At 58.2% G+C, this 22,577-nt stretch overlaps 1 protein-coding gene across 1 annotated transcript in view; it reads left to right on the top strand.

The window, feature by feature from the left end:
* NAPA (NSF attachment protein alpha) overlaps positions 1–22,577 on the top strand; it is a 25,969-nt gene continuing 3,392 nt past the window's right edge. The window contains exons 1-8 of the mRNA XM_040252429.1: positions 1–270; positions 11,645–11,724; positions 15,149–15,265; positions 19,888–19,934; positions 21,107–21,184; positions 21,346–21,401; positions 21,493–21,577; positions 22,370–22,474. Coding sequence (XP_040108363.1) covers positions 173–270; positions 11,645–11,724; positions 15,149–15,265; positions 19,888–19,934; positions 21,107–21,184; positions 21,346–21,401; positions 21,493–21,577; positions 22,370–22,474 — 666 coding nt within the window. The 5' untranslated portion in view covers positions 1–172. The remainder of the gene's footprint in view (positions 271–11,644; positions 11,725–15,148; positions 15,266–19,887; positions 19,935–21,106; positions 21,185–21,345; positions 21,402–21,492; positions 21,578–22,369; positions 22,475–22,577) is intronic.

Raw genomic sequence — 22,577 nt, forward strand, 5'->3', positions numbered from 1 at the left:
AGGCCGTTGGTTGGCCAGCTCGAATCACGTGGTTCTGGCCGCAGGGGGCGCGCGCCGGTGCGACGTCAACGCAGCCCACTAAGCTCCCCCGACCTGTCTCCTGCGACCCGGTCGTATCTGAGTACCCGAGGGCAGGGCTCCGGCGGTTTGCTTGAGTACTTTTGCGGCCGCTATGGACAACTCCGGGAAGGAGGCGGAGGCGATGGCGCTGCTGGCCGAGGCGGAGCGCAAAGTGAAGAACTCGCAGTCTTTCTTCTCGGGCCTCTTTGGGTAAGAACCGCGCGCAGGGGTCGGCCGGGACCTCGGCTGAGAGGACGGAGGAGTCATGCTCTGGGGCGGCGGTAGAGACGAAGGGCTCGAGCCTAGAGGACGCGGGGGATTGCGGGCTTACGGACATGGTCTGAGGCAGCAGAGGGTACAAGCCATGGCCAGGACGCCGGACTGTGGCACTGACAGCATGATTCGAGGAAAGACTGTCCGAGACGGTGGCAGGGCCGTGGGCTGAGGACGCCCGGGCCGAGGCGAAACCATCTGGAGGCAGGAAGGGGCCCCAGGCTGGAGACGGGCCAAAGGGCCAGGGGAATACAGTCTCAGGCCTTGAAGGGAATGTGGCCTGCGGGGACCGAGGGAGCCTGGAGGGAAGCCAGGCCAGGAAGCCTTTTGGAGCTCAAGGAGAGCCTGTTTGAAAGATCCCAGACGGGAGTCTTGGGGCCTGAGACTGAGGACTTATGCCCGAGGGCGTCCCCTTTCCGAGACCTGGGCTGATGGACTTACATGAACTCTGGCCCGGGCGTCAGGGCTAAGATGATCCTACGATTGATGAACCCAGTCTGAGTTGCGTGGGGTGTCTCAGGTGAATATGGCCCAGGTCACAGCTGACTAGTGTAAAGAGACCTGACTGCCAAGTGAGATCTGAACAGAGGAATCTCTGGGGTGATGGAGTGAAGGCTGAAGAGGGCTGGGAGGCTGGAGACTAAGTGGGAGTGAAGCTTGGTTTAGGAACTGGTGGGATAAAAACGAGAGATGAGGGAGATAAGAAAATCTAAGGGGCCGGAGGCCTGCTGTGTGATCTTTGAGTAAAGATGGGGCATGCAGTGTGAGCAGGATGAGATTGGCATGCCCAGGTTAGGGCTGAACGGGCTGGAAGACAGAATCAACACCTAATGCTTGTGGCAGACATTTCACATGAGTTCATGTTGGCTCATAAGAGTTGTTCTGAGACTGTCGTTTGAGGAATTTTGGTGGCTGAGGAGGGTCAAAAGCTCAGGTCAGAAGCCTAGGCTCTGCCATTTCTTGACCTTGGGCAAGCTGTTTAACTTCCCTTATTATGGGGGGGTAGTGTTTCAGAGAAACCTGTCTCAGGCATTTGCCACTAGTATTGAAGTAGGGCACGTGTAAAGGGTGTAGAATTGAGCCTGGGACGTGGTTATCACTCTGAAAGTGTTAGCTACGATCAGTGTCATTTCCAGGAAGGAAACATGTACGGAGCCTGTTCGGGACTGATGGGGATCAAGGTCGGGGTTTGATGGGAGAAGTGGGGTGGGGGCTGTCAGAGCAGGGAGAGACAGCGTGATGAGTAAGGAGCTGGAAGGGGTTGGGGAAGGAACTCGGGCCATGGGGACTTGATAGGATTAGGGGAGGGGGCTTGAGACCTCTGGTGGAGAGAGAGCCAGGGAGGGACTGAGGAACATTGTGTTGCTCTTGAAACTGGGAGGAGAGCTGCAGGGGAACAGGCGGGTGTGTAGAGAGTTAGGAGGAATTGTGAGGAGGGGCCATGGAACCTGGCAGCAGAGAGGCAGAGGCTGGGGAAGGGGTTTGCCGGGGAAGACTGGGGCTTTAGCAGAGACAGTGTTCGGAGGTTGGTAAGAAATGAAGAGGAGGGTTCTTCCCGGGAGAGGAGATGGGAGCTGCTCATTGTTACAAGTGGTGGATAATGTTCGCTTCTCCACCGCCAGAAGTTGAGTAACCTGGCTGAGACCTCGCTAGGTGGAAAACATCCGGGGCTGATGGGCTGTATTGATTAGGTGAGGAATGTTTCCTTTCAGAGGCTGAGAGTGGGGAGAGTGTGTCTGTGTTTCTGCTTCCTTCACAAGGGGAGAAACTCAAGTGCAGTGCTTTGTGGTGGGGCCAAGAGCTCAGTTTTCAGTCAGGTCATGGTTTTACTGGGTGGCTTTTGGTGTCTGGTCCCTGGGGATTCGTGTACTGTTGGGCCATGCTTGGAAGGCGCAGCCAAGTCAGGGCCTGAAACACTTCGTCACCTGGCTGGGGAGGCAAGAGGAAGACTTGCTAACACACTAGTAAAGCAGCATTGTCACATGTGATTAAGGGCTGCATTTTTTCATTGATGGGAGGTTCCTGACCTGAGAGGAAGCTGCATGAGCTTAAGGAATGCCTTGATGAGGAATGAGCTGGGCCCCCGGGAACCCTGGGACATGCCGCAGGAGTGGGGGCTGGAGAGGGTGTTCCAGGCAGTGGGAATTGTGTGAACAGAGGTCTAGGGTGAGGGGAGGTTTGTCCAGAAATGATGGGGAACTGAGATCCAGAGAGACGAGGGCTGGCTCCCTGTGGGGAGAAGCCTCCACCCGTGAGGATGAGCAGGAGTCCAGGGGTGCTCTCTGGTGGGAGAGCACAGCTTCCAGCAGAGGAGGCAGCTTGAGCAAGGCCCAGGTGTGTGAAGGTCAGCGTCTGAAGGTTTACTGCAGGGGGTTCTGTGTCAGCCCATAAAGGTAGAACAGGCAGAAGGGGATGAGACTGAACAGGAACCAGGCTCCATCCCAGAGGGCTTTTTGAGAAAAGGCTTGGATTTGCGGAGGTGCTGGAGAGCACTGAGGATTTTAATGGCCTTTTTAGGCTGTTCAGACTGCTGTAACAAAATACCATAAGCTCAGTACCTATAACCATCAGAAACATATTTCTCACATTTTTGGATGCCAAGAAGTTCAAGGTTGTGGTGCTGACAGGTCTGGTTCCTGGCGAGGGCCTGCTGCCTCCCAGATGGCTGTTGTTTCACTGTGTCCTCACTTTGGGAGGGCAGGAGACGGGGAGAACTAGCTCTTCCTGGTGTCTTTTGTAAGGGCACTAATCCCAGTCAGGAGGGCCCCACCCTCATGACCTAGTCACCTCCCAAAGGCCCCACCCACCTCCTCATACATCACCCTGGAGCTTAGAATTTCCACACACAAGTTTTGGCAGGGGACACAAGAATTCAGTTCACCTGAGGGCCAGTGCTGAAGACCTCCTGTTTAGAAAGGACTCCAGCAGCTGGTGTCAGGGAGAGTGAAGGCAGTGATGGGAATAATATCTGATAACATTTATTAAGGGCTCACTCTGACTCTGACTCAGGCCTGGGCCAGGCACTTGATGTGCATCTTCTCGTGTGGTCCTCACAACGTCCTTCTGGAGGTGGATGTGTAGGGGTTAGAGTTGTGGATCCTTGTGCCCAGTCTTCCACTGAGTGGGCACTGGTGTTCATACCCAGGCCTGTCTCATCCCAAAGCCCTCTTGCTGCCATCCAGAATTCTTCTTTGAGGCTCAGGCCCATTTCTGGGCACTCCGTTTAGGAGGATGTTGGCAAACCAGGCGTCTCAGGGAGTTTCCTTCCCCTGATTTCCCCGTCTTCCCCACCCACATGGCAATTTTCTCCAAATGTCTGAAAGAGAGAAGAGCAGGAGTGTCCACCCCAGAGCCTTCAGCTCCAGGAGCACTTGCAGTGGTGTGGGGTTGCGGACGGAGACTGAGACCAGCATGCCAGAGCCTGTCTGCCTGAAAGGCCAGCCCAGGAGGACGTGCCTTGCAGGCAGGAACCATTCCTGACACTTGGCCTCTGGAGCTGGGGTTGCTTGGCTTCCACGTTTGACAAGCCCCCTTTCCGGAAATGCAGGAGGAAGTGTCAGGGCTCAGCTCATCCCTCCAGCTCCCCCTTCCCCTTTCAGGAACCTCAGTGATGACAGCATTCCAGTTTGAAAGGTCTCTGCTCAGATCAAAAGGGCCAGGCAGGGTCGCGTCTGCCTGGGATCCAGGGCAGTCTGGTTGCCTGGGATGTTAAGCCCTTTGCCCTTTGTTGTTTCAGGGCCGCCAGACACTAGGGGGCTTTGGCTCACCAGCAGCCTGGAGGGGAGGTGGTACCAGCCGGCTCTCAGATCCAAGCTGCTTCTGTTCTTCCTTCCTGCTGCCTTCCCCTCCCTCAGCTCCCAGACAGGGCTCAGGAGATGGGAGAGCAGCCCCGACTTCTGCCCTGGAAGCAGAAAGATGGTGATTTCCCAAATATAGTGTAAGTGAAGAAAAGGAGAGAAGACAGGGAAAAAGCAAGATGCGCTTTTTCTTCCTTCCAGCTCCCGGTGGACCCAGACTTCCTTGCTCTGCCCCTTGGGGATTTCAGACAGTGCTTCTGTTCCCTGGGGCTTTCCCCTCCCTGATTTCTCCCCCTGACTCCCGCTCCCACGTCCAAAATAAAAACTTTCTTCCACTCAGATACCAGTGTGTTTAGCAAGTTTCTTCATGTGTGAAATGAAAGTCGGAGAGATACATACTCCCTCGGGTTGTTTTAAGGAGAGACTGAGGCTATGCATGTAAAGTGCTGCGATCCTGGTGAGTGCTTTAGTGCTTGCTGCTGTTACTAATATTAATGTTAGGTATTGTGTTTAGAAGTTGAGCCTGAAGTCTTGGAGAGCTAGAGATAACAGGGTGCCATGTTGTGTGTATGGACAACAGCCAGGAGATCATGGTGGCACAGTTCCTGCTTGAACTGTCCTTGGGCACCAGCAACCCTCAGGAGCCCTGGAGGCTGGCTTCCCTGAGACCTGCCTGACCAGAGACGGGCCAAGGTCTGAGTGGGTGTCCCCCGGGCCCTTGGTGCGCCTGGGTTGGGAGTGATGGCTTTCAGACCGCTCTCCGCCTGCAGAGCACGCAGAACCTCTGGTGCAGGTGAATTTGGCACTGACTCACCGAACCCTGCCAACTGCCAGGATCCCCAACTCAGCATTCGGCAGCTCTTGCCCAGGTTCAGAGTGGAGGCTTTCCTGAAGGGACCCAAGGTTTCCAGGAACCCGGCCCTTATGTCTCTGCAGTCTGGGGGTTCTGCCTCTCTTGGTGGAGGTGGTCACACAGAGGTATGGATGCTCCTGTTTAGGCTGGGGCTGCTAAGAGGCAAGGGCTTCCCTTGTGGCTCAGCTGGTAAAGAATCCATCTGCAGTGCAGGAGACCTGGGTTCGATCCCTCGATTGGGAAGATCCCCTGGAGAAGGGAAAGGCTACCCACTCCAGTATTCTGGCCTGGAGAATTCCATGGACTGTATAGTCCATGGGGTCGCGAAGAGTTGGACATGACTGAGTGACTTTCACTTCACTAAGCGGCAAGGCTCTTTCATAAACAGTTTTTTTTTTTTTTTAAGTAAATATTTATTAGTTTTGGTTTCTTCCTTGCTGTGTGGGGTTTTCTCTAGTTGCAGCGAGCAGGGACTACTCGCCTGTTGTAGGGCGCAAGCTCTCAGTGGGTGTGGCTCTTGGGCTCTAGAGCACAGGCTTAATTGTCTTGGCCTGACCCATGGCCGAGTTGCTCTGCGGCATGTGGGATCTTCCTGGATCAGGGGTCAAATCCGAATCTCCTGCATTGGCAGGTGGACTCTTTACCACTGAGCCCCCAGAGAAGCCCCAGAAACATCTTTTAAGAACAGGAACCATTGGGCTCTCTGGCTGGGATGAAGGAAACCTGTTGGGGTGCAGAGGGGATCAGTGTGAGAACCGCAGGAAGGCACCTGGCCCCTGCCTTTGAGCTCATGGTCAGGAGGGCGCTGGGATGTGCTGGGGGTGGGGTAGTTGGGAGGCCCCGGGCTCTCTGGAAAGTGGGGGAGGGGTGCCCCTTGGCTAAGCTGGGGGTGGGGAGATGAAACCCATGCCAAGATGCTGTAGGAAGTGAACAGTAGGGATCTGCTCTCTCCCCCAGCCTGGTGAGGGTGACGCTCTCTTTGGCTCAGCACCTGCTGTGTCGTCGGCACTTTCCTGGGTGCCTCCTGCAGGGTTCCTCGTGCCTCCAGCAGGCCTGCAGGGGTGGCGTCTTCTCCCCACTTCCTGATGAGGAAGCAGAAGGAAGCAGGAGCTGGGGCACCACAAGCCGGCCCTGGAATCCAGGCCTGCCTGACTGTGCTCCCCAGATTTTCTACCGACCCCAAGCAACTCTAGACTTCCTGCTGCTGCCGGCAGCCCTTGGAGCGTCTCTCTCCTCCTTCCTATAACAGCGTCCAGTCGTGCACATGCTCCGAGCCCCGCTCTGTGCTGTGCACCAGGTATTGCGTCTCTGTCGTCTCTGAGCCTCACAGAGACACCTCCCAAGTCGGGCTCATTGTCTTCATTTTACAGATAAAGAAACTGAGGCACAGAGATCGCTCGCCCAAGTCACGCAGCTTGCAGAGTGCCCGGGGCTGATTTCAACCCAGGTCTCTGGGCCCCTAAGTCCATTCTCTCTCTCCCCCTTGCCCAGCCAGCCATTTCAGAGCTGGGCAGTTAGCGTGAGACACTGGATTTTTCCCTCCTCCTGGGGCCTATGCAGTCACAGTGGGGCCAGGCCGTGCTCTGCGGGATCTTGGCACACTGCAGAGCCAGCGAGGGGCTTAGGGTGCATGGGCGGAGATGCTGAGGGATGACCGGAGACCCCGTGGCTCAGGCTCTGGACAGCCCTGTGCAGTCAGCAGTGGGGCAAGGCTGGGATCGCCTGCTGCTCCTTGGCTGGGGGGTGCCTTCTCTGTTGTCTGATGTTCCTTCACCTGCTGCACCGCAAGGAGGGCTCGGGCTCTGGGGCGTGGGGAGGGGATTGACTTAGTGAATCCCTTCCCATTAAAAAGCAGAGATATCACTTTGCTGACAAAGGTCCATATAGCCACAACTGTTTTTCTAGTAGTCATGTTTGGATGTGAGAGTTGGACCATAAGAAGGCCGAAGAATTGATGCTTTTGAACTGTGGTGCTGGAGAAGACTCTTGAGAGTCCCTTGGACAGCAGAGAGATCAAACCAGTCAATTATAAAGGAAATCAACCCTGAATAGTCATTGGAAGAACTGATGCTCAAGCCCCAATACTTTGGCCACCTGATGCGAAGAGCTGGCTCCCTGGAAAAGCCCCTGATGCTGGGAAAGACTGAAGGTGGGAGGAGAAGGGGGCAGCAGGATGAGCTGGCTGGATGGCATCACTGACTCAATGGACATGAGTTTGAGCAAGCTCTAGGAGTTGGTGGTAAACGGGAGAGCCTGGTGTGCTGCCGTCTGTGGGGTCGCAAAGAGTTGAACACGACTGAGCAACTGACCAACCCCAGCCGACAGCAGCATCTGCTACTCAGGTGAGGGGGACCTGAGCAGTGCTGGCTGTTTAATCAAGAGGCGAGGCTGGAGCAGGGAGGGGCCTTGCCCCCTGCTCTTTCAAAAGACTCTCAGTCATAGAAAGGAGGCCCCTGGATCGCCGAGTGAGCGAGAGGCTTGGGCCTTGGGCCAGCCCCCGGGGCTTCTGTGAGCCCCCGCCGCCTCTGTCTCCAGGCTCAGACCTGGAGGGTGACTGTGGGGATCGCTGTGCTGTTTCAGGCAGTGCCCAGCTGGCCACTGTACAGAGTTATGAGGATGGACTGACCCATCCGGGCAGCGGCTGAGAATCAAGGTGGGGACCTCCAGGCTGAGGAAGGGACCCAGGGAAGGTGGCTTGGGCACCACAAAAGGACAGGTCTTCCTTGGTGGCTCAGCTGGTAAAGATTCCTTCTGCAATGCGGGAGGCCTGGGTTTGATCCCTGGGTTAGGAAGATCCCCTGGAGAAGGGAACGGCTACCCACTCCAGTATTCTGCCCTGGAGAATTCCACGGACTGTATAGTCAGTCCATGGAATCACAGAGTCGGACGTGACTGAGCGAGGACTTCAAGTGGGAGTGACTCCATCTGCATTGCCTTCTGAGGACCCCCAGAGACTGCGGGTGGGTGGGGTGTGACGTGTGACGTGTTTCTGGGCTCCAGGAAGTGCCCAGGGGACTGAGGAAGGAAGGAGGGAGGCTGAGATGTTGCCCTGCGGACCCCCAGGCCCGGGTCCCACCGGGCCGTCTGTGCATTCCTGGCATGGTTCCCTCCCTCCGTATGGCGGTCGTGGAGGCTGGTGGCCGTGTCTGGGAGACCTGAGACCGCTTCCTCCACCTTGGGACGGGGGAGAAGGCAAAGCTGAGTGGGGGTTAATTATAGACCGCCCTGCTCCAGGCCAGCCCAAACCGGTTCTGTCTATTCCCGGCGTGGCTCACAGGATCCGTGGGATGGGAGGCGTGGAGCACAGGCAGCTTGGGGGGTTGGAGGGGGAGAGACAGCCAGCTGCCACAAGCGCCGCCCCCCGGGCTCGTCAGTGACTCAGGACCGGCCAGCTCCTCTGGCAGTTGGGCAGGGGTCCGAGGGAGGCCTGCTTTCCTTCCCTCAGGGAATTGGTGGGTTTTGTTGGGGAGGCCACCCTTGGATAAGTGACATGAAGTGGCCTGAGCTAACTCTTGACAGCCTAGCTCCTCAGGAGAGGAGTCCTATAGTGAGCCACACAGATTTGTCACGAGGGAAGGCAGCTTGGAAAAGGAGAGGAGCTGGGGTCGTCTTCTGCCCCTCCTTTCCTTTCCAGAACCCTCCTTGTTACAGGGCCCAGACCCTTCTCCTGGCTGCCAGCCTGGGGTCCCCCGCCTGCCTCTTCAGCCTTGTGGCCCGCCACTGCCTGCAGCTTAGGCGTCCCAGCCCCCTTCTCTTCCTTGACCTGGCCCGGGTTGTTCATGTCTCAGGGCCTTTGCACATGCCGTGACTTCTGCCTGCCATGCCCTTCCCTCTTCACATGGGTGCTCCTGAGTCATCTTTGAGGACTAAGCTGAAAATCTCAGCAGTCACAGAGCGTTTCTCTGACCTGCCCATTCAAGAAGCCCTCACCGCGTCCCCTTTGGCAGGGTCTCGCTGCTGTCCTGTTTACCAAGGTCTTCCCCTTCGTGTGCTGCTGTCCCCGCAGTGCCTGGCACGTCCTCAGCACAGAGATGTGTGTCTCCCCAGTGAACGAACGGCCTCTCCTCTGGAGTCTACCAGGGACCCGAGGCAAAACGACCTTCGCCTTCTGTGTCTCCACTTCCAAGAGGCTGGCGCTCCAGAGAGCCTCCTGTCATTGCCTAGTCAGGGACCTGGCCGGGGCCCAAGCACAGAGGAGGCCGGCCTGGAGGCCTGAGCAGATGTTAATCCCTCTGGCTCTCCCACCCCACGGTTAGAATGACTGACCCAGCATGGGGTCGGCCTAGCTCAGCCTGGGATCACAGAATTTCAGCCCAGCAGCCGACAGACTCTGTGTCTGAGTTTGCTCTGTCCCACAAGCCGCGGGGAGCCGCCTGGGGCTGACTCTGCTCATGGCTGATCATCCGGCTTCGAGCCTCGCTGGGGTGGGATGGGCCACTCCTACTCATCTGGGAGCCTGAGGTTTCTCCGAGGACAGTGGGGTCTGGACGGGACTTCACTGCACCCACTGAGAAAGGAAGGATGCCCTCAGGAATCCGTGGGAGGGGGGCAGGCCTGAGAGCACGGTTAGGGAATGCACCTGGTTCTTCCAAGAGAACCTTCCAGGGACGGTCCCCCAGGAGACCCTTCTGAAATCGCTTCTGCCCAAAGCTGGTCAAAGTTCATCACCTCTCCAAGGCCAGAAGTGGGTTCTGAGGAAATCGCTCCACACGGGCCCCAGGCCCACAGTGTGTTGTGCAGCTGAGAGGGGAAGACAGTGGGACCCAGTAGGGCGAGTGTCGGGGAGCGCGTCCTGGGGACCGCATAGGGTGGATGCAGTGTCTGTCCAGCCCCAGAGGGCAGAGGGGAGACATTTCAACTAAAGAATACCCTTAGCTGGTGCGACTTGGATCCAGGAGGCCAGGATACCGGTCCTGGCCAGCCCGCCCTGGAGCCATCGCCTTCTGACATCACCTGACGGGACAGGTCACTGGTGACTGCTTCCCAAGTGGTCAGTCTGGGTCAGCTTCTTTCCTCCCAGACTCGCCTGATCAGCTGAGTCATCTGGGGCCATCCTTGCAAATCCTGAGTCCAGGCTGCAGCCCAGGCCTACTGAGTGGAGTCTCCAGGTAGGGTGGCTCCGGCTTGATTATTGCAGCAGACATCTGACATGAGTCCAAAGTATGGGCGGGCTGGCCCCACCGCACTAGCAGTGATGCTCCCCGCACAGCACCCAGGATCACCCCAGACACCCTCGCCCTCTGTGGCTGGAGTCAGCAAGGTTCCAGGGCCGGTTGACAACAGATGAGGGGTGGGAGAGTGAAGACGATTTTGTGTCGTCTCATCAGAAAATACCCACCTGTTCTCTTCAAAATGCAACACTGCATGATGTCAAGGAGGAGCGAGGGTAAAATCCATTTGCTGGGACTCCTGAGCCCTTGCGTTTCATTCTCCTGAGTTACATGGGTGGTGGGCCTTCGGACACAGACACTCACACCGCGTGGGCTCAGCCTGGCTGGATTATTGAAGCTGAAACAACAGAAGGACAAGGCGGGGCCTTGCAGATGAGGTACTAGCAAAGGCCCCCCCAGTTCAGGAAGAGGTTCGTCTGTACTGCTTGGAGGTCAGAAAGCTGGGTAAAGCTGCCCATATGGGGAGCTTTATTTTTTTTTCAAAAATGTACCTCCCCTGAACCTTCCAGGTTTACTACTGTTTCACAGTAAGTTTTTTTGAAGGTTATTACTTTCCCATTTTATTTATTTACTTGTGACCTCGCCACACGGCATGCAGGATCTTAGCTCCCCAACCAGAAACTGAATCCCAGCCACGGCAGCAGAGCACCGAGTCCTGGCCACTGGGAATCCCCATGGTTTTGCCACTTTCAACAGTCTTGTTTTGAGCATCCTTGTACCTTAGTTTCGTGGGATAAATTGCTAGGAGTGTAATTCACTCCCGGACCACGGGACCCAATGCAAACCGTAATACTTAAATACATGCACTTTTTTTTCTCAAATAGGTAAAATATGTAGATGCTTTCAAAATTCGGACAGTACTAAAAAGGAATATAAGTTTGTCCCCTACACCTGGTACCCAGTTCTACAGACCCGACCTTAGGGAAAAATATGGTAACTGTTCTGTGTGTGTTTTTCCAGTAATATGCTATTTACATGTATGTTTCTGGTCTCACTTTTTTGTTTTAACACAAGTGGGAATTTTCAGTGTACTTACTTAAAAACAATATTTCTTTCTGTGTGTGTATTATTACATACCTGCCAAGTTGTGAATGGGCGGTGAATGCAAGGCACAGGGTTAAGACTGAGGAAGGGACCCAGCATCTACGGCTAGACTCCTCTCCCAGAATGCTTTGCAGTCTCATGGGGAAAGGGATTTGCAGAAAGCGTGGGAACCCCCAAGCATCTGAGCAGAAAGTGGAGGAGACTGTTGGAGGCGGGGCTTCGGGGGGTGGTCAGGAAGGGTCCCCGCCATGAGGGTGCAGCCCAGACTGGCCCATGGAGGGCCTGGACAAACTGAGATAGGGTGGGGGCTGCCAGCTCTGTCTCCCTTGAGCCCATGTGGAGGCCCCACCTGCAACTGGACTCACAAAGCTGGCTTCACAGGGAAGTGGGGGCCACCTTCCAGATAAGATCTTTTCCTTATCTTTTTTTCCTTTCCTTTTTCCCAGAGGCTCATCCAAAATAGAGGAAGCATGCGAAATCTACGCCAGAGCAGCGAACATGTTCAAAATGGCCAAAAACTGGAGTGGTACGTGATCCCTGCTAGAGCTTCCGCGTGGCTCTGTCTCCTCCTTCCCCTCGGCTCCCTATCCCAAAGGCCTGTCTGAGGGCTCAGCCTTGCGGGCCCCGTTCTCTAACGCCATCGCCAGCTCTACAGACCCGCTGGCCTGCCGTCTGGTCGTTTTGAGCTGGGTTATTTTACAGCTTGGGTCCCAGGGCCCGGGAGAGCGGACTTAGATGATAAGGATCAATAATAGATTATTGAATTCAGATAGACCCATGTGGATTGGTGAACTCTTTAAGGGGCTTCTCCTTAAATTCAGAATGTCAGTTTTCCAACAAGGATTGACTGGGCAGCACAGGGATCTATACTCACAATTTCATAATAGCATATAATGGAAAAGAATCAGAAAAGGCATATATATATATAAGTGAGCCACTTTGCAGTACACCTGAAACTCAGACAGTATTATAAATCACACATACATCTACTTAAAAAATAGAAAAGAATTTCAGGTTTCCCTGGAAGCAGTTCTCTAATTCTTCCATCAGAGTCTGAATTCTGGGCTGAGGGACGTTCAAGTGGTCCAGCAATAACATTAACCACGGCTCCATTTACTGAGCACTCCCCTGAGCACCAAGCAGGCGTTGTTTAATTCAACCGTCACAGGAGCGCCATGAGGGTCAGTACCATCCCCATTTCACAGACTTGAAAACTGAGGCTCGGCCCAGCCCTTTGCCCAGCACACCAACACGAATGAGTGGCTGAAGCAATTCAGAAACCAGAACTCCGGCTCTGGAGCCTGAACAGCTCCCTGTGGCTTCCTGACCTTTGGAGTCCCGAGTGACTGGCATTTGTGTCCCAGCTCAGACTGGGGCCACGTGACCCTGGGGAAGTTACTGGACTCGCCTTGGAGGGCAGCACGGAAGGTAACAGTCCTGACCCCATGGGGCCGTGGTGTGGGCTCAGCCGTCCCCACGCAGGGCAGCCAGCCCAGCACGGCGACAGCTCCACGCCTCACTCATGGCAGCAGCACCCCTCCCTCTGGAGGGGGAGGGAAAGCCCTTTGAGGACTCTGGTCAGCAGATTGGCAAACTGCAGGAGCGCTGACCGGTCCCCGGCCATCTGCGCTCACTCCAGCTGGAGCAGGACAACCGCACACTCGGACAGCGTCATAAGGGCCTCTACCCGGAAGAGGGCATCCCAGGCCCCCGCGGCTCCAGAGACTCTCGGGCCCATGTTGGTGGGTGGAGTAGCCCTTCTGATTCGGCCAGGAAGATTGCCGTCAGACCCTGGCAAGGCTGCGGCTTGAGCCGTGTCCCCCGAGGAGAGGCGGGCAGGCGGGGAGGGGGCTCCTTGAGGTCTGAGGGGCCAGAGATCTGTTTGGGAACTACCTGAGGGCCTGGAGGAGAGGTTCAGAAAGCCAGTACTTGAGCCCTTCCGGGGCTAATGTCATAAGAAGGCTTCAAACATTGGCAAGATGTAACCAGTAAGGACCTACTGTGCAGGACATGGAACTCCACACAGCACTCTAATGGTCTATACGGGCAAAGGGTCTAAGAAGAGTGTGTGTGTGTGTGTGCACGCGCGCGCGCACGCTGAAGCTCCGATACTTTGGCCACGCGATGTGAAGAGCCAACTCATTAAGACCCTGATGCTGGGAAAGATAGTGGGCAGGAGGAGAAGGGGGCGACAGAGAATGAGATGGTTAGGTAGCATCATCAATTCAATGGATGTGAATTTGAACAGACTTCAGGAGATAGTGAAGGACAGGGAAGCCTTGCGTGCTGAAGTCCACGGGGTGGCAAAGAGTTGGACACAACTGAGCGCCTGAAAAACAATAATATGTATACGTAATATGTATCTGATCCACTTTGTTGTATACCTGAAACAAACATAACATCACAACATTGTGTATCAACTATACTCCAGTTTAAAAAGAAACAGCAAGATTGGATCAAGAAAATCAAGCAAAGACAGTGCTGAAACCCAGGGAGGAACTTCTGACTTCAGACTACAAAGGGAACCTGGGACGGGGCTACAGAGGCGGGTGTGGAGGCAGTGGGCAAAATGGACTATCCTCCTCTGAGAGTATTTTTGGTTTCCTGAAAATCAGAAGAGTTTCTCCTGAGCTTTCATAGCATACACTGCGTCTGGAGCCAGATTCTGTGTGTATTTTTATGCTCACCCCAAAAACAAAATACCGTTAAAAGATTGCTTTTTCAATCACGTGGATGTTGCTTTACTTCTAAAATTTGTCACCTCTCTCCCTCCCCCAAATAGTCAAACAAAAATCTTAAGCCATTTCTTCCCCCCAGTGATACTACCTTTCTGGAAATTCTGCACTCAAGTTTGGAGCACTTAGGAAAGAAGTCAGACAGTGAAAATCTGGGTGGCTGAGTTTGGTTTCCTGCTCTAAAGGTAGAGTATAGAGCTAGGCCCTCTGGTCCTCCTCCAAGTCAGGAATTCCATGATTCGGGCTCAGCTGGAGGAAGAGGAAGGGCAGGGGCTTCAGGACAGAGCTGGACGTGGCCATTGGAGCTCCCAGTTAGCACAGCTCCCACCCCTGGAAGAGGAGGGCTCCCTCTGTCTCCCTCGAGTCACATTAGGAAATGGAGATGCGGGAACAGACCTGTGGAGGGCGACAGGTGGCTGAGTACAGGGCAGCCCAGGCTTCAGGTGTGGTCGCCGCAGCTGCCCTCTACCTGTGGGCAGTGTCCCCACACACTCAAGTTCATAGGGGGTTCCCGGGTGGGAATTAGAATTCGCGGGTTAAGAATCCACCTGCCCGTGCAGGAGACGCAGGACACGCGGGTTTGATCTCTGGGAAGATCCTCCTGGAGAAGGACGTGGCAACCCGCTCCAGTACTCTTGCCTGGAGAATCCCATGGACAGAAACCCGGTGGGCGACCGCCCATGGAGTGGCAAAGGGTCAGACTGAGGAGCTGAGAACCCATGTACACACTCAAGTTCACAGCGTCCACATCCCCTTTCCCTTTCTAGATGGGAACCTCCTGGGGGCCTGGACCCTGTGAGTTCTCCCCAGGGAAGACTGGAATGTGGACAGAGGAGCTAGGGAGTTAGACCAGAAGGGCTGGGAGCCGTGATGGGAGGTGAAGTCAGACTTGGAAAGGGGAGGGGGTGGGGGTGTGGTGCAGCTGGGTCTTGATTGCCCCTCTCTTCCCCAGCATCCCCACCTGGCCCCAGCCCATGATGCAGTCTGGAGTGCTGGTTCCAAGCTCCCCGGGGCTGGAGGACAGCTTCCGGGTGGAGGTAGGGGGCACCACTGGGATCAGGTGGCCTGAGGTCCAGGCCCGCACCTCGGTTCCCCCAGGCCAGTCTCCTTTCTCAGGGACTCACGAGAGCTCAGCCCTCTCCGCAGGCATCATCTGAGTGGCTTCCAGAGCCTGGAGCCCCGCTCTGAAGCAGGGCCCACCCTCTTCTGTTCCAGCTGCCGGAAGTGCCTTCTGCCAGGCGGCCCAGCTGCACCTGCAACTGCAGAGCAAGCACGACGCGGCCACCTGCTTCGTGGACGCCGGCAACGCGTTCAAGAAAGCTGACCCCCAAGGTGAGGGCCTCTGTGGACCCTGAGCACCAGCTGAGCCCCTCCAGAGAAGGCCTCAGGTTTTCTGCCACACCACGCCGGGCGGCACTCGCCCTGTCACTCGAGCACTGGCTGCCTTCCGCCTGGCGTCCGTCTGCCTCTCTCTGGCTCCCAGCCTCCGCCTCCCCCTCCCGCTCTGTGCCTGCAGCTGGTGGCGCCCCTCCTGGAGCCCGGGAGCATGTGGGAGTGGGCGTTACATCTCAGGCCGACCGCGTGCCCAGCAGAGAGGAAAATCTGTTCTGCTGTCAGAATTAACACGCAGAGGGGGCGGGAGGGGGTTCTGAGACCAGCCAGGTAGGAATCTCTGCCAAAAAAGGAGCGGAAATTATCCTGACCTGGCTTCCCTTACCCCCAGGGTGGGGGGATCGGAGAGAACCAAGCGGAGATGCGGTTGCCAGAGAGTAAGTTCCTTCAGATGAGAGCATGTTGGGGACCGAAGCCTGGTTTGGGGCTGACTCACTGTGAGGAAACCATGTTTGTCCCCCACTGGGCTCATTTAAAGTAGATGCACGGCCCAGCGGGTACCAGACTCTGGGATCTGGGGGGCTGGAATTTTAGTTTTTTCTTTTTAATCTTGGGGCCAGACATGGGTTGCCAGCTTTTAATTTTAACAAACAAAAGGCTTTTTTTTTTAAATGACCATATATTGTCACTGTCCACTCACAAGAGAATGGAAAATAGGCGAATATTAATTTTAAAAAAAAAATAGAGAGATGTATCATCTTGGAATAAAGGCTTGTCCTTCCCAAGAGAGGGCAGTTTGCACCAGTGCCTGGGGTCTCTCCAAGGATCTGTGAGCCCCAGTTCACATGCCAGCTCGGGGGACATTGGTGGCGAATTCGTCATCGCCACCGCGATGTTTTGGTTCCCAGTTGAGGGTTTGGTGTCTGTAAGGGCCAAGTACCTGTTCTCTGTCCCCAGTCTCGCTGGGCCACTCCTCTCTAGCCAGGTGTCTCTCAGATGTTGGCCTTGGTGGTCACGTGGCACGCTCAGCCTGGCTTGAACCGAGGGAAAACCTCACGACCGGCTGTGTCCTGCTGACTCTGCCCAAAGCTCAGCGCACCTGGCTGGTTAGCGCTGAGCTGCAGCAGGCCACGTGGTGATGTGGCAATGAGCCAGGGTTCAGGTCACACGGTGATGACCGTAGGTTTGTTTTCAGCTTGAATCACCCCAGAAAGTCTGTGCATCCCCCTCAGAGGGTCCCGCCCCTGCCCCAGTCTGCCTTCTTTCTGGGGAACTGGTCGACCTGGAAATGCTGCCCAGGCACCTGTGACAGACTTTGGGCCACCGCACCCGAGTGACTGGAAGGACTGGTTCCTGGGGTGGAAGCTGAGGCCGGGCTTTCAGCAAGTGCATAGGGCAGATTTGCTGTTTAAACAAGCCCCAGCGCTTCTGGTGGACAGGCCCTAGTGGGTACTAGCCTGTGGCGTCCTTCCCCAGCTTTTGAGCTGAAGCTTTTCAGCTGACAGTGGGCTCTGCAGCATGTGTAGGGGGCGCTAGGGCCCAGGTTGGGGTGTGACTCGTGCCTGGCCTCCAGAAGCACGGAGGATGGCCGAGGTGTCTAGTGGGCAGGCGGCGGTGGTTACATGTGACGTGCCCATCTTGGGGCACAGAGGGCAACTTGGTTTGTCTCAGCATCAGCCAGCCCGCTTCTCTGCCCTGGATGCTGAGGCTGGGAGGGGGCAGGTTTGGCACTAGGGGTGGCTCTCGCGGAACGGAAGGCCCCATGGCGCAGGGGAGAGCCTCATGGGCAGGGCCGGGGTCGGAGGTTCTTTTCGCTGAGCAGGGGGCGATGTTGAAGGGGCTCCCAGCACCTCTGCGTCATAACTGACCACCCCCCCACTCAAGGAGGGTGGGACTCACTGGTCTCCCAGGCCCGTGGGAGCCTGTTCCCCCGTGACCTGGGGCCATCAGCAGCGTCTTTTGGGTCTCCACTTCCTGGTCAGGGAAAGCAGAGACCACGTGTGAGTTAAAGCACAGACGGGCCGAGCCCTACACCAGCATGGGATAAATGTCTGGAAGGGGTGGCCCCGGCCCTTGTCAGGTGGGGGTCTGGCCTGGCTGCTTGCCTTGGGAATCAGAGCCAGAGGGCCCACGTGGATCCCTGCTGGGCTTCCCCACGCAGGCGGCTGGCTCACTGGGCCCTTGCTGGCCTCACCTGCCTCAGACATCTCCACCTGGGTCAGTGCTTCCTGCAGGAGTCCTGGAAGCCCCCCACCCGCCCCCCGGACAGGCAGCTGAGCCTGTGCCTCAGGGCCGCCAGGGCGGACAGCGGGATTCGGCGCCTGCCTTCGCTCTCCCTCTGGAGTCCGCCCTGAGCGTGGGCCGTGGTGGCCTGCCACCCCCGTGGTGGCTGGGGTGGGGAGGTGCCGCCGTAGCTGTCACTGGTCCCTGAGTTGCCCAGCCGGTTCCGGCAGTCGCTGTGAGTAGACTCGGGCCGGGGAGGCCCCTTGGCCGTCCGCTGGTGGCCAGGCACAGGGGTGTGCACGCCCACTCGCCCTCCTGTCTGCTCCCTCACCTCCCTGCCGCTCTCTGTGTCTGCTGTGTAGCAGGCACGTGGCATCTTCCTTTTACCCATTCTGCTGCTTCATGGAGTTCTGCGATTTGCCCCTCTTTTACTAAGAAGTCCCATCTCCCTAAGGCCAGTGCCTTCCCCTGTCTGGGCCTGAGCACCACCCTCACCCCACCTGCCTCCCAGGCTCCAGGTTTCCGCAGGTGGATGGTGGGGGTCAGGTTGCTGGGGTTTGCCATGCTTGTCCAGGGCTGTGTGGGGCTGTCCACGGCTGGGGTCCCAGAGACTGGAGATAAACTGGTTGTAGCCGCGTGTCAGCAGCTTGTCTGCTAGCGCGCCAGCTGGGGTGTCAGCTGGCAGCCTGCGCTTCCAGAGACAGCTGTCCTGGAGCCAGGGGCCTCAACCCTGTGTGAAGCCACGCTGCTGGCTGTGCCTAAGCCGTCCTCCCCCATGGCAGGGGCCTTTTGGCTGAGAGCACTCAGGCCAGCGCCAGTGGGCCCTGGGCGGCCGCTGTGGTGGTGGCGGCGGGGCGGGGGCTCCTGTCTTGCCCGGGAGCTTCCAGCCTCTCTGCGTCCAGGGCTCTGACCTCGCCAGGGGCAGCCTTTGCCCCCTCGGCCTGCAGAGACCAAGCTGTGCGCCCCCAGCATTCCGGGAGCGGGAGCCCCCGAGTCGCATCCAGCCCCCCAGGGTGGCGGACAGGGCAGGATGCGGTGTGCAGAGTCCGTGTGCTGCAGCCCTGCCGCCTGGCTTTTAGCATCCTCACCACCGCGCTGTTAGCTCATCAGTTGCTTCGGGAAATGCTCTGTCACAGAGCGTGTGAGAGTGTGTGTGTGTGAGAGACAGTAACACTGCTTCCTCCGGCTGTATTTGTCTGCAGCGTTCTCTCCTTTTTCTCCTTCTCTCCTGCCACTTTTTCCTCTTCCTTACTGCCCCAGGCTTCCACCTTTCAGCCTCACCACCTTCACCCTGTGGTGTACATTCTCTGAATCTTTTGGGGGTCCCCCGAGGCCTTGCACCCAACCTCCCAAGCCTCCATCCCCCAGAATAGTCCCCCAGCATAGCTCTCAGACACCCCCTTTTGGCCTGTGAATTGGGGGGTGGGACTTGTGGACTCCCTGAAGGACCAACCACAGGTCTGAGGCTAAGAGCCTCTGTTGATGCATCTCCCTGGGCGATGAGACCTTGAGCCCTCTTGAAAGCAGGCACCGGGCCTGGGCCTTCCTGGTGGCATCTCAGCCCGGCGGGCCCTGCTGACGTTGAAGCCCTAGCGGCAGGCCCGGAGCCTTCCCGATGCCCTGGGCTGCATGAACGCTCAGCCATGCCCCAGCTCAGAGCCCGCCCACCGTGGTCTGTCCAGGCTCTCTGTCCTCCTCCTACCTCCCCCAACGCCCTGTCCTCCCGAGATGCATTAAAATGACGTTTAAAAAACATCCACCCGAGAGCTTATCTCTCTCTGCTAGAAAATGCCTCCCACTCATGCTTCTCTCTCCTCCAAATAACTTGTCAAAAAAAAGAGCACCTTTCTCAAAGTTCCAAATTAGCGCCGCGTGAGAGGATACGACAGAGGCACCCCGGCGCTTCCTCCCGAGCGCCACCCACTGTGTGTGTTGTCGGCGACACCTGTGGTCTGAGGAGCTGGCAGGCAGCGGTGCCGGGGATACGGCGGAGACCCCATGGCGGGGGCCTCAGGTCACAGCACCCAGCCGCCTCCTGCCACGGTGGAGGCCAGGCAGGGGCAGGACACATGGCTGCTTCAGGGTCCCACCATGGAAGGGTGACGGAAGGACCTGGTTGTCCCTCGTGTTGGCTGCGGCTACCCTCTGTCCCACGGTCACTGGGAAGGTGGTGACATCGTGGTGACCTCGGGGCAGAGGGCAGCCTTATGGACAGGGCTCCCCTGAAAGCACGTGCCCAGCAGGTCACAGTCAGCAGCATGAATGAGTCAGGCCAAGTTTCTCGGGGCTCGGGGGCCCCCTGCCCCCCGTGCGCACCAAGCCCTCCGCGGCGGCCCTGCGCCTCTGCTGAAACTTCACCTTCTCGTTCCTCCTCCTCACCGCCCTTGTTCTCTCTCCAGAGGCCATCAACTGCTTGATGCGAGCGATTGAGATCTACACAGACATGGTAAGGGCCGCCGCATATCCTGGCTCCCTCCCTCCCCTTACCCCACTTCAAGCCTGCCTATTGCCTGCCCCCCTTCCCTCCCATCCCCTGGCCCCAGAGCAGACGAGAGACGGGAGGGGAGGCAGAGGCGGGCAGGGAACTGTCACTGGCGCCGGGCTGAGGTGGCTGGGTCCTCACACAGCTCCGTGCCAGCCTGGCTCCTGGTGGCAGCTCCCAGCACATGAGAGGGCTGGACAGCCCCTCCCCAGGTCCTGTCTCCAGCCCCCCATAGGCCATCATTGTCCTCACTTGAAGGCATTACCGCTGTTGGGGCCCTCACGTGTCCATGGAGTTTCCCTTTCCCCAGCCTCCCCCGGCCTAGAGTAAGCTCGGCCCCCGCCTGCCCTGGGGAGCGTCCTCATCGACAGATGAGGCCTGGCTGCTGGTCCGAGCCTGGAGAGCCAGCCTGAGGCGCCAAGCCAGGCCCCATCCGTGTCACGTCCACATGGGCCGATCGCCCGTCCTGCCCCGGCGGGTCCTGCGATGCTGTGACCGTGTAGCCGTCCCCGCCGGGTGCTGCAGGAGACACTGCGCTGGGCGGTTGAGCCTCTGGAGCGGCAGGCACGCTGACCGCCACTGGGTGGAGGCGGGCAGGAGGTGCTCAGCCGCTCTGGGAGCCGGCCGCCTTGGGGAAGGCCCTGGGCGCCTGCGGGGGACGCTGTAGCACGGGTGGGGAGAAGGGCCGTCTGACCACACGGGAGGGGAGGTCGGGAGGCAGGCTCTCTCTCGGGCAGCGGGGACTCTTGACGTTTGGCCCAGAGTCCAGGGCTGTTCCTCCCGCCTCTCTGGACCAGTCACATGTGCCGCCGGGCCAGGGCCTCTGGCCAGTCCTGGTGCCCGTATTTCCCATGTCACCCTATCTGCTGTGCCCCCATGGAGGCTGGGTGTGGGGGGCATGCCCACGGCCACCCAGTCGGGGCAGCACTCAGACCCAGGCCTGTCAGGCAAGAGCCTCCCTCGCAAGCCTTGTGCCTCTTGGGACCCTCCTTGGCGGACCCCCCTCCCATGAGTAGCCGAGGGCTGAGAATCCAGTTTCGGGGGACTGGGGCCCGAGGTGGGGGGCGTGTGGTTGGGCTGGGCAGAGCACTCGGGACCCCCTCGTCGCTGACGGCCCCTTCTCATGTCTCACCCAGGGCCGCTTCACCATCGCAGCCAAGCACCACATCTCCATCGCTGAGATCTACGAGACGGAGCTGGTGGACATTGAGAAGGTGGGCGGCAGGGGGCCCAGCCTGGCCAGTGGCGGGGAGGGCTGCTGCTGCCGGTCCTCTGGGACCAGTCTGGGGGCCTGGGGCGTGGCAGAGCTGCTGGGCCCTCAGGCGATGAAGACCGCCTGAGCCCCTCCCCCTCTCCCCCACCCCATGTGCCCCAGGCCATCGCCCACTACGAGCAGTCTGCAGACTACTACAAAGGCGAGGAGTCCAACAGGTAACCCGGGCGCCCCCTGCCCGCTCCCGTCCCTGGCGAGGGCCCCGGGCCCCGCCTCCACTGACCCCCTGCCCCTCTCTGCCCCTCTCAGCTCGGCCAACAAGTGTCTGCTGAAGGTGGCCGGCTACGCAGCGCAGCTGGAGCAGTACCAGAAGGCCATCGACATCTACGAGCAGGTGGGGACAGCAGGGCCTGAGCCTCACTCTCTGGGTCGGGCACTGCGCCCCATCCTGCTGGCCGGCGCCCCTTCTCCCCACCTCCCACCCTCCCCTGACTTCTCTGCAGCACCCTCGGTCATCCCCACGCCCTCAGCTTGGACTCAGCCTGGCTGAGCACCCTCCACGCATGACCCCGTGTGGCGTCATCACGCTCTCCCTAGACGAGTCTTCCTACACTGCTCACCAGGGCCTCCCAGGCAGAGCGAGGCCAACTCCCAAATGGGCAGAGAGTGGAAAGAATCGAGAGGCCCGCGATGGCTGATAGCAGCTGAGGAGCCTGCAGAGAGGGCAGGAGGGGGCGTCCCCTGGGTATGCATGCTCCCTCCTGGGCGGGGCCCGGCCCCCTGGTGGGCTCAGTCTGGCTGGGAGACAGGCAGGCAGGTGGCCTCGGAGGAGTGCGGGGCAGGCACCGCCTCTCATGTTCCGCAGCCTGCCGCCCCTCTGCCCACTGGCGTGCCAGCCTCCTGTCAGCCCGACAGCGGGGCCGCCGCCCCCATCACCCACTCTGGTGCCTCTGGGAGCCCACGGACAGCTGGCCTCGGCCCTGGGGCCACACACCCACCCCCGGCACTCCCTGGTCCTGGGTCTCTCAGACCAGATGCGTACTTTCCCGGGGCTCGTCTCTGGCTTCCTTGCCCTCAGGGTCCTGGGTTCACAGGGCGTCACTGGGCATGGACCTAATTCCCAGCTGTCCCCCAAGTGCCTGGCAGTGATCCAGCCCTCTGGCTGCCTACCGCCTTGTGCCTGCAGGTGGGGACCAACGCCATGGACAGCCCACTCCTCAAGTATAGCGCCAAGGATTACTTTTTCAAGGCTGCCCTCTGCCACTTCTGCATCGACATGCTGAACGCCAAGGTAAGCCCAGGCCCCGGGGCCCCCCAGAGTTACCCCACATACACACAGGGTGAACGGCAGACCCCGGGCCCTCCAGAGTTACCCCACATACACACAGGGTGAA

This window comes from Oryx dammah, unplaced genomic scaffold, assembly GCF_014754425.2.
Source record: "Oryx dammah isolate SB20612 unplaced genomic scaffold, SCBI_Odam_1.1 HiC_scaffold_13, whole genome shotgun sequence".
Classification (NCBI taxonomy): domain Eukaryota; kingdom Metazoa; phylum Chordata; class Mammalia; order Artiodactyla; family Bovidae; genus Oryx; species Oryx dammah.